We start from the raw sequence: 11,700 nt of genomic DNA, 5'->3' as shown, positions 1-11,700 counted from the left end.
GAAGTACATCCTCTGCTGGGCCTTTTTGAGGACGGAGTTGATGTTGGTCGCCCACTTCAGGTCCTGGGAGATTGTAATTCCCAGGAACTTGAAGGTCTCGACGGTTGACACAAGGCAGCTGGACAACGTGAGGGGCAGCTGTGGCGAAGGATGCCTCCTGAAGTCCACGATCATCTCTACAGTCTTGAGCGTGTTCAGCTCCAGGTTGTGTCGGCCGCACCACAGCTCCAGCCGCTCCGCCTCCTGTCGATATGCAGACTCGTCACCGTCCTTGATGAGGCCGATGACAGTGGTGTCATCTGCAAACTTCAGGAGTTTGACAGTCGGGTTCGCTAAGGTGCAGTCGTTCGTGTAGAGAGAGAAGAGCAGCGGAGAGAGGACACAACCTTGGGGCGCCCCGGTGCTGATGGTGCGTGTGGATGAGGTGGCCTCCCCCAGCCTGACCTGCTGTGTCCTGCCCGTCAGAAAGCTGTAAATCCACTGGCAGATGGCAGGTGAGACGCTGAGCTGGAGAAGCTTGGATGAAAGGAGTTCAGGGATGATGGTGTTGAACGCTGAGCTGAAGTCCATGAACAGGATCCTCGCGTAGGTCCCTGCACTGTCGAGGTGTTCTAGGATGAAGTGCAGTCCCATGTTGACTGCATCATCCGCAGATCTGTTCGCTTGGTAGGCAAACTGCAGGGGGTCCAGCAGGGGACCTGTGACACTCTTGAGGTGGTCCAGCACAAGACGTTCAAAGGACTTCATGACCACAGATGTCAAAGCGACAGGCCTGTAGTCATTCAGACCCGAGATTGCAGGTTTCTTGGGGACTGGGATGATGGTGGAGCGTTTGAAACAGGATGGAACTTCGCACATTTCCAGTGATCTGTTGAAGATCTGAGTTAAAGGAACCTGTGTTTTAAAATCTCCTTACTCCCGTGGTTCCAAGCGTGTTCGTTTTCGTGAAAGAACTTCGTTCACAACAATGTATCAAAACCAACCAATTTATTCCTGACAGAGGAGTCTATACATTTGCAGAGCTCTGGGTTCGTAACTACCCTATCTTATCCTTAGCAGATAAAGTAGTCGAACTGATTACTATCTGATTCTATCCCAGACTTATACAATGTTTCAAACTGGCCAGTATGTAATCGCTGTCGTCTGATTGGTCCGTAATCTGACGTCATCGTTGTCCTGCAGAATGATGACCATTTGATCTGGCTCCAGACTTCTGCTCCAGGTGTCGCCTGCAGATGTCGGCTCACATTCCTGCATTCAATGTTTATAGTGGCTCCCCGCAGTTCCTTTCTTCCTTGAGATGTGTCTCCAAATACCACCATATGGGGGGGGGTTTCCTGCAATAAAACTCCTACCCCCTTATCTGATTATACTGTAATACACATCCTCTTCCAAACTAGTTAGACCCTGAAACTCTATATTATATTCTATTACATATAGAATTACATATTAGAATATAAAGTATTCTATATTCCCTTCAATCCCCCAAGTTGATCTTCTGATAATCAGATCAACAACCCCTATACCTGCAGCCTATTTCACGACAAAACTCAACAAAACCTAATGTAAACACAGCAAATTGAAAAAATTTGTGAATACAAAGGCGTCGATCAAGGCAGCGAGCGCGCTCATCGTCTCCCCGTCCTCTTTCAATGGCAGCTGCAGATCTTGGCAGTGGGGGTTCTTCTCTTCAAAGGCCTTGAGAGCAAACCTGAGGACAAGTCTCCTGAGAAAATGAATTAACACCCCCCACACCAGTCACTCTCCCAGGTGAAATCCGCCATATGGTTGATCTCCTGCTGAGAGAGAGGCTTGATCACAGTGGGGGTTATGATAGAAACCAATGCACAAGTGCCTGTCCATTCCCCAGGCAGGAAGTCCCACAACAGAACAACACCACACATCCACCACAAATCAGATCTCATCTTACTTAATCGGGCCGCATCCTAACAATCAATAAAAAGTGTGAATTTACAAAACTGTGGATCCAGGTGGCCAATTGATCAGGAAAGTTTTTTATTTGGGCCCAAAGTTACCTTACTCTTATTTTGTGTGATGCAGGGTAGGGAAGGGACCGTATTGACATCATAGAGGGGAGCACCTTTCACCTTAGTCAGAGGATAAACCTGATCCCAGTGCTGGCACTCACCCTCCAGGTTGTCATTAGTCATCAGCTGGTAGGCACAGGTCAATTTGAACTTAGTAGCAGCAGTATAATTTTCCTGGACCACAGGGTTTACAATCCAATTGAGGTTATTCATCGTAGCACAAACAAGACAGTCTTTTTGATAGATTTTGCCTGCGTCCCTACCTTCCATAGTAATCTCCTTAAGACAATAATTACCTAGATTAATTCCTGCCACTCGTCCCTTCGCCTTTTGTACTAAATGACTATTTACCGATCCTTTGACCGAGTCATTATTCAGGTCATATCCCGTCACTTTAGAGGTTCGAAAAACCACTGGATCCTCATTTTTTGAAGCTGGTATCTTAGCAAATTTTGGGCGTCCTGTAAAATAATGTTATTTCAACAAATCAGTCTTTCAACAGTCTGTAGACCGTTATTCATTGGTAACTAAAGGTCTATAGTCTTTTTCACGTGATCACATCCTTCACTACTCCTGTCAGCCAGCTCAGTAGTGCTCCATTTCTGCTTTTAATTAAGACGACACAAACATTAAACACAAAACATAAACAATTAACATGACATGACAATCGAGACTTCACAGACAATAACATTAACCTGGACCCAGGAGTGAATGTCCTCTCACATACACCACACAGACAAAACTGAACACAGCACACTTATTGGTTGAACCATAACACCTAAACCACTACAGACCAGGCTTCTATCCATTGCATTAATTAAACGATCCTATTGTAAATCTCCCTGGCCCTTGCAATACCATAAACTCGGAAAACTCACACACGCCCGTCGTAAAGCTGCCCCCCCCCTGGTTGCCAGCCAATCACAGGGCACATCCAAACAAACAACCATTCGCACTCACATTCACACTTACGGGTAATTTAGAGTCTCCAATTAACCTACCATGCATGTTATTGGGATGTGGGAGGAAACCGGAGTGCCTGGAGAAAACCCACGCAGGCACGGGGAGAACATGCAAACTCCACACAGGCGGGGCCGGGGATTGAACCCCGCTCCTCAGAACTGTGAGGCTGACGCTCTAACCAGTTGGCCACCGTGCCGCCCCCTCTCTAAGCAATATATATCAAATCCCATTCACCAGCTCAGATAGCAACTTGCACGTCATTTATTCAAATTCCGAAGCGTTTTCTTAGACCACAAACCTCCCGTACTGTTGTCAGGCTTTTATCCCAGGCACGCAGAGCCGCTCTGGTCCGCTCTGCTGACCCGGAAATAGAAAGTCACGATACCACTCTTGCTTGATCACATCCGTCCGGCACACGTCTTAATTTATCTATTATTTAATTTATCTTCCAGAATATCATATGCATACCTATTTATACATACAATATGTATGCCTTATTTATTTAGTTAATAAATATAATGGGTACCCTTTGAAGCGCTTTATACCTTTTTACATATATAGTCATATAATTTTATTCATCAAAGTTCTAAGGTTTGCTTTATATTGTGTACACAATTTATAAAACGTATCGCACCGAATATTTATACCATTCACACTTAGTCCACGTTTTTTTTACAATAGAGGCCTGCGCAGGACATGTTTGGGACAAGTAGAATCACTTGTCCGATCTGATTACTCGTGGAAGCTCATACGTCGGAATATAATGGTTAACCAGCGCTTTGTCGACAGACGGCATGTTACCGGAGTCACGGATGTACACAGACCCCCGTCTGCAGGACCCTCGGACCACAATGAGTCCGGCAGCGAGCTCAACAGCTGTGTGGCATCCTCATGGCCCGAGAGTTCTCTGCCATGGAATCGCGCTAAAGTCACATGCTCCAACACCCCTCCGTCCACCATGGTACCTTAAATACAAAAACATTCAGTACTGGGAGAGTACAACACATTGGGTATTTGATCTTGTTGCCAATCATTTGCCAATTGGCATTTTCTCACCATGGGTCCCAGTTCTCAAGCTTTATGACCTAGTGCAAGTGAAAAAGTGTGGAAAAGATGTCAAACTCATCATAAACCACTCACTCTGCTCTGGCGTCAAGGTGGAGGCCGCTGCCACACCTTGCTTCCCTATGTAAATACTTTTACTTATTGAGCATCCCGTTTTCCCCCTGTATTGGCTCAAATGCTTCTCTGTAAACCAAATCGTTATCATAAAACAGTGTGAGATGGAGAGGATCAATTGGAGGACGATAGGGGGCAAGAGAGTCGATCCAGGACTTCCACCGCAGGAAGGCCGAGTAAACTCCGCCTCCCTCCTTTGTTTCAGGTTTTAGTCGGGCCCAATATATGTCAGCAGTTGCTTCCGGAAGTTCATGTTGTATCATGTTCCATCCGGAGGATAACTTCTTCCACAGTTCATCATGGTCCCATCGGGGAACCGTATCGTTAGTCCATCCGGACTACAAAGGATGGTAGCCCTGGTCTTGATAAGCAGATCTCTGCCCATCAGGTTCACTGGAGCCCCTCTTTTCATGAAGACAAACTGATGTTCATGTGTCTGTCCAGCAATTTCAGTCTTTAATGGTGTCGTAATCGGCAGACTCATGGGCACCCCTGCACAGCTCATTCAGGTGGTTGTCTTCCCTTAGCGGGGTTCAGAGGCTCTGTCTTTCCTCCGTCCCCTGGCTCCGGGCTCATTGGGCATTCGGACCAGTCCTCATTGCAGTAGTACTGGCGAGATGGCTCTTGTTGCTGTGGAGCCTGCTGCGGATGCTGTTGCCGGGACGCGCCCACCTCTCCCTCGTGAAGCTTTGTAGCCTCCTCTTTGAGGTGTGGCCTCTCCGGGTTCCACTGGAGGTCATTGTTGAATCATTGGGTCAACAGTACATTGGCAATCCCAGTGTCCATACTGACCACAATTGAAGCACGCTTGGTCCGTTGGAGGTCGGCAAGGGCTTCCCCTGCCTCCGTTGGTGTCCTCTGTCACGACTCCCGCCTCGTCTCCTCGTTGACCCCTGCGCCATCCACATCTGTTTTTCTGCTTCCATTTTTATTTATTTATTTTTATTTTTTTTAATGGCCACTTTACGGGCCTGGGCCAATTGTAGCTTCAAAAGTTGTTCCTGCATGTCCTTTACCTCATCTGATGATTTGTGTTTTCTGTCGACAAAAAGTTTCAAATGGTGTGACACATGACAATTAAAAAAGCTATCTCCCCCTTTCATGAGGTCAGGGTCTTTAATAAGTTCAGTCCTAACTTCAACCGGCAAGGTCTCAAGTAAAGCTATTCTATAAATAACATTTGCCTCTCTTAAACGGGAGGGATGTGATCCTCTCTTATCTGTCCAAATACTTATGCAATGTTCGAAGTGAGAACTGGGATCCATGAGAGGTTTGAAGTCCGGAAGCTTTCGGCACCGTTGGGGAAGAGGACGGGAACATGTCACACAGCAAATACTATAGGAGCAAAAGGGGCAAATCAAATTTCAGGTTCGACATTATTCAGACCCGACCGTGTCAAAATATCATCCGATTGGTGAACCGAAATGCAACAGGCGCGTATCAATCTCACTATGTCACCACACCCCAGGCTCATGTTGTCCGTCAACTTTTTCAGCCCCTGGATCCAAATTACACCAACAGCAGCCAGTCCGGGCAGTCTCTTTTCTCTCTCCACCCTGCAGCATCCAACTTTTCCTTCCTCTTTGTTTCCCTTTCAGAATAACCTCTCTGTTACGTGAAACAACTTACATTCCTTTTTCTTTTCCACTTTGCCCACACACTCCTTAATCGTGTTTGTTTCTTTTTCTGCCTTTCTCTTTCAATCCACAAATCCGACACATATCACATTCATTACCTCGACACTCGACTGTCCAATTCACAACCCCGAGTTTTGGTGGCACACTCATCTTGTTCTAAATCGGTTTTTGGGGGTCCCAAAATCCCCAACGTCTACCGAAACGTTACAATTTGAAACCGCATCCGATTTCAAGTCAGTCTACGACGGGACAAGTAGGTACCTTGTTACCCTACTTTATCCCAGGATTTTCTGTTATCCTGGTTTTGTCAGGTACCTTGTTACCCTGACGTCAGGTCCTCCGTTACCCTGACTTTTAATTATGCAATTTTAACAACACGTCTTATTAACTATTGACAACAAAACAACTGTACCACAAGTCTCCCAAATTTCGCCATTTCCAATGTGCAGAATTCGTGATATTATCAAACAGGCTTCTGCTCACCTTTTTTATTTCGGTGCACCGGGGAGATTTCCAGTCCAACTGAATTCCTGCCCGCTCATCTGTCTTTTTAACTAATGTCCTTTCAGGATCACGTCGGGCTCACCATTTAAAGGAACCTGTGTTTTAAAATCTCCTAACTCCCGTGGTTCCAAGCGTGTTCGTTTTCGTGAAAGAACTTCGTATCAAAACCAACCAATTTATTCCTGACAGAGGAGTCTATACATTTGCAGAGCTCTGGGTTCGTAACTACCCTATCTTATCCTTAGCAGATAAAGTAGTCGAACTGATGACTATCTGATTCTACCCCAGACGCGGAGCCAGGTCTCCGTGAAGCACATGGCCGCGGAACGTCCGAAGTCTTTACTGGTCTTTAACAGAAGATGAAGCTCGTCCATTTTGTTGGGTAGGGAGCGTACATTCGCGAGGTGGATCGACGGGAACGCCAATCTGTGTCCTTTCTTGCGGAGTTTCACCTGAATGCCGGCTCGCTTCCCTCTGTGGCGCCGCTTCCGTCTCCATGCGCCGAAAACCGCGGACGCCGCTCCGGTGAGTAACTCGGGGAAAAAACTGAGCGGATATTCGAAAGTTGGTGACAGAAAGTCCGGAGTAGACTCCTTGATGGTTAGCAGGTCTCCCCTTGTGTAAGTGAGTCGTGTAAGGTCTCCAAAGACGGACGAAAAACACAAAAAACACAAAAACAAAGACAATACTAGAGAGCGCGTTACCGAGGCGACCACACTGGTAGGCGCCATCTTCTGCTTCTGCTTCTGTAATTCAAGTAAGATTTAACAACTGTTTTATGATGTTTTCCTGCATGGGTGTGAAATCAGCTAACATTAACTTTCATATAGAGGTTACTAATAAGATGAATCATACATATCTTAAGAAGATATTTATATCCCTAAATGACAAACATTGCATCATGAAGCTGAAACTGGTTTGTTTTCTTAGTATTTATGCGGCAACACACAAGTCATTTGATCATAAAACTTAAAGTATATGCAATGTACAGTGAATAATAAAGCAGAAGGAAGCTAAATTAAGAGAATGTGTAGCATTCTTGCATGATTGACTGGAATAATTTCCCATTCTGAGAGAAAATCTGCATTCTTTTATTTTTAATTCATAGTTTTTAAATTTAAAAAAAAGCACAACTTTCTGTCCCAAGATGAAATCTATTATATACATTTTATATAATACATGTATTACTAGATTAATTACCACTAGAAGGCAGCTACAATGAAAGAATGCTTGACATTTTGGCATTCAAATAAAAACTGTTCTCACCTCATGGCTACATTACTCCCATCTATGACAACGGGCCTCAGAGCGTCGTCATCATCGCTGTCCTTCTCTTTGCTTTGAGAAGCAAGCGGCAACCTCACGGCAAGCTCTGTGGACTGCATGTCATTTTTGGTAACCAGCACCGACTCGGTGGTCACGGACCCCTGCTTGGCCCTGTGAGCTCTAATCTGAACCAGCTCTCCGAGAACTTTATTTCTGTCTGTGTTGGGGCCGTACTTCTTGAGCACAGCTGTGACCTGGGCCGTGGAGTATCCCAGCTCGTGGAAGACGTCCCGATCGACCTCAAGGTGCTGGGGGGTCAGAGAGGGGTCAGGCTTGCCTGGACAAGGCGTACACCCAGCGGGCTCCATCGTGTCACAGACAGGACGAGACGTGAAGACCCATTGAGTAGAACTGCTCTCTGACTATTGGGGAGTGGAGTCCACGGATTTGTAATTTAAACGTTCATCCTCTCTTCCTGGTTGTAGCCTGTTCATGTTCCAACTGTTTAAAATCATAGCAGAACACTTATTTCCAATGCAAGTACATTTAACACGGTTAACTCATGAACTCCTGTTGCTTTGATATTATCTTTTTAATTACAAACTAGAGAACACCATTTCATTGCGATTTCAATTATTGTGCATTTCTTGGTAGAGTATTTTCAAAGAAGTGGCAAAACATACTAAAACAAACTTCTTTATCACGTTTATTTCGTATCGTTATAAAAACAATACAAAATAAACGATTACTGTACTTGGAAAAATGTATAGTACACAGTAATTTATATATTTTTTTAAAAAGAACAAAAACACAATTGAAAATGACAGAGATGCTTCTTGAAAGTTTAGATTGGCTATGTTTAATGTGAGATTTTCTGCAGTTTTTAATTAGATTTTACTTTTTTCTATAGTTACACCCTCTATGTATACCTTTACTTGGTTGGTTGATTTATTTTTATTTTTGTTAAATCTATCCATTTGAGAACAGATTCTCATTTTCAATGCTGACCTGGCTGCAGACAGCAGGGTAAAACAAAGCAAAATAAAAGCAGATACAGATAAATACAATAAATACTTCTTCAACAAACGGTACAAAGTGAGATAGTTACATATTTACATAATACATTACATTAGGTGGTGCTATGCATGGTGAGCAGTGAGCAAAGATAGGGTGTGGTCTTGCCAAATTTAAAATTAGTTTTGCCTACTTCAATTATTCATATAGTTTTTTTAAATCAAACCACGGTTTTACTTTGCTGTGTTTTGAGTAAATTATCTTTCCTGCAGTGTCTGAGCAGAAACCACCAAATTTGTGTCATGCAAACAACACCAATTTCAATAATTGTAACCCAAAAGAAAATTTAAGACAACAAAGCCTATTGACTGAAACTGTCAGAGAGGTACTCATTGTAGTTATTGTAATTGAAGTTTGCAATGTTGAAAAACTGATATGAATCACACGAAACAAAATTTCTAATACTCTTCATTGGTTATTTATTTTTTTTTTTTAGCCATGTAAGAAAACACAATATGGGAAACACCTCTCACTATGGTGCCACAACATACTGTAGTGTTAAATTTATACATGTCAAAAGCTGAGCAGCATCGCCTTCCTATTTTCGTACTTTTGTTACAGAACATAAGACTCGGCAAGAGTACCTAATGATGTGGCCACTTCTCAAATTAACTAAAAAGATAATAAGTACTGATGCGAGAAAAGAACATCAACCGAATCGTGTGGAAAACTGGAGTGTCTATTTTTTTCGCGTTTGCTCTTGAGGGTCTGTTTACTTATTTCGTGTCCATACTAAAGTCGCTACTTCCAGTGCACCTCCACTGTTGAAAAACAGACCTACCTTATTAAACAATAAGTCCTGAAATGTGTACACCAAGGTCTTCCGAAACTTTTTTCCAAGTCAAACTCCATGATTCTGTACCAGTGAAGACGAAAGTGATTCCACTGCTTTGCTTCCTGATGAAAGGATGATGAAGGGAAGGCTTTAAAAAATATATTTTTTTTTTGTTTTGGTTTTTACTGCGGCTTCCGTAAGCCAACCTTGTTACTGTCGTCAAACCAGCCTCCTCCACTCGAAAATAAGTCAAGACAGCCGCCCCTAAATTGTTTATATTAGGCATTACAGTAATAAGTTTTAACAAGACATGGACAAGAAGTGACAGAAGAGTATGAGTTACAAAAGAATATGAGGACAATTATTATGAAGATATATTGTATTGTTAATTTGTATTTATTTCTAATTTATTTGTAGTAGTAAATTGGTGGCGGCATGGTGGTCGACTGGTTAAAGCATCTGCCTCACAGTTCTGAGGACCCTGCCTTTGTGAAGTTTGCATGTTTTCGCCGTGCCTGCATGGGTTTTCTCCGGGCACTCCGGTTTCCTCCCACATCCCAAAAACATGCGTGGTGGGTTAATTGACAACTCTAAATTTCCCGAATATGAGTGTGAATGGTTGTTTGTTTATATGTGCCCTACGATTGGCTGGCAACCAGTTCAGGGTGTACCACGCCTCCTGCCCGATAATAGCTGGGATGGGCTCCAGCACGCCTACGTAAATTGGTAGGCACCTGAGATACATTTCATAACAGTAGGTGGCGGTAATGCGCCTTAAGATTTGTTGCAAACCGCAATAAAACACAAGAAGAACATGACAGAACAACATTTCCCGAATTTACAGTCCTCCCCGTCAAAAACTTTCACGCGAGTAGCCCTGTTTTTCAAATTCATACGCGGTATTTATTGGATATTTTTTTATGTTTCTGCCAAATTTGAAGTAAATTGATCGTTTTACACATTTGTTACACTTACGGTTGGCCAGGTCCGTTGTGACGTTACTGTGTTCCGCCATGACGGAAACTGAAACTTCCAATCTAATTTCGTGAATCTTTATCAACTATACAGTATGTACACACACGCAAGCTTTCCATTCTTTTGAAAATAGTTTAAAGATTAAGAAAGCTATGACAGTTTTGAACGCAGATTCAATCAAAAAGTTCACAGGTAAAATCTCGCCCCACCCCCAAATTGAATTTACCATAACATTGGTGTCGGTGACCGACTGGTTAGAGCGTCTGCCTCACAGTTCTGAGGACCGGGGTTAAATCCCCGGCCCCGCCTGTGTGGGGTTTGCATGTTCTCCCCATGCCTGCGTGGGTTTCCTCCCACAGCCCAAAAACATGCATGGTAGGTTGATTGACAACTCTAAATTGCCAGTAGGTGTGAATGTGAGTGTGAATGGTTGTTTGTTTGTATGTGCCCTGAGATTGGCTGGCAACCAGTTCAGGGTGTACGGCTCAGGAAATGGATGGATGGATAAAATTGGTCCCATTTCACCTGTTTTAAAGAGTCATAATTTTCTAAATATTTGTCACAGGAAAATGGCATATTAATGGAATCGTCTTGAAAAGATCCGTATGTCCCGTTAAATACAACTTTTAAATTTTATGTTATCTGGGTGGGGGGTCCGATCTTAAATCATGTTTAATGGTGTGTCGTATGTTACTGTTTCAAATGTTTTGTGAGGAATAACAGTGAGATGTGAAGGATAAAAGCGTAAATAACTTAAATGCAGGAGCAAAAACTTTTTGGAACATGCATGCAAACATGAGGCTTGCAATAAAAGTCAAAATATACAGTTATGATTAGTTTGTTCAGTGTTTCAGATAAATGTTCTATATGAGCAATAATAATTACTACGAAATAGTAATTAAAAGTAGGTTCATAGCCATTGTTAGTTTTTTTTGCTTGCAGGTCAGTGGTGCACCACAAATGGTGAGCGTGAGCCAAGGTCCTGTTAGAGTGACATAAATAACACACAAAACTGTATGCATCATATTTGTGCTATATAATGTGTATGATTTCTTGAATGTTTGCAACTTCACACACCTCCTGTTTTTTAACACGTGTCTTGATGTTTTTGTAGAATAGGACAGACCTATTACAAGCTGGTACCTGGCACAATTCATCCTCCTTCTCGTCCTTCTCATCCACCTCCTGCACCAAATTCAACAATCTCCTCCGCAAAGTAAGGGTTCTCTGTAAAATGTCTTTCGTGGCACATCCACACAGAGGTGATATGCTGATGCTT

The 11,700-nt window shown here is 43.3% G+C and overlaps 2 protein-coding genes across 12 annotated transcripts in view; one reads left to right on the top strand and one right to left on the bottom strand.

Moving 5' to 3' along the window:
- The window catches only part of LOC133473512 (uncharacterized), a 51,947-nt gene that overhangs the window by 19,181 nt on the left and 21,066 nt on the right, over positions 1 to 11,700 (top strand). For 6 of the 11 annotated variants that reach the window (XR_009787116.1, XR_009787115.1, XR_009787118.1 and 3 more), the window contains exon 2: positions 11,536 to 11,637. Coding sequence is in view for 6 of the 11 variants with exons in the window: in XM_061765177.1 (XP_061621161.1) it covers positions 11,536 to 11,637 (102 nt within the window). In the remaining 5 variants the exon portion in view is untranslated. Of the gene's footprint in view, positions 1 to 5,166; positions 6,857 to 11,535; positions 11,638 to 11,700 lie in introns of those variants that run through there. The other 5 variants (XR_009787117.1, XM_061765180.1, XM_061765178.1 and 2 more) reach the window with 2 other exon arrangements.
- Positions 7,347 to 9,892, bottom strand: LOC133473517 (endoribonuclease ZC3H12A-like). Its single transcript, XM_061765189.1, has 2 exons — positions 9,453 to 9,892; positions 7,347 to 8,098 (listed from the first exon to the last, which is right to left on the bottom strand). The coding sequence occupies exon 2, from the start codon at positions 7,963 to 7,965 to the stop codon at positions 7,594 to 7,596; it is 372 nt and encodes a 123-aa protein (XP_061621173.1). The 5' UTR covers positions 7,966 to 8,098; positions 9,453 to 9,892; the 3' UTR covers positions 7,347 to 7,593.

The sequence above is a fragment of the Phyllopteryx taeniolatus genome, unplaced genomic scaffold, assembly GCF_024500385.1.
Source record: "Phyllopteryx taeniolatus isolate TA_2022b unplaced genomic scaffold, UOR_Ptae_1.2 contig_27, whole genome shotgun sequence".
Lineage (NCBI taxonomy): Eukaryota > Metazoa > Chordata > Actinopteri > Syngnathiformes > Syngnathidae > Phyllopteryx > Phyllopteryx taeniolatus.
The sequence above is the reverse complement of the archived record's forward strand: the minus strand, read 5'-3'. Positions and strand labels throughout refer to the sequence as shown.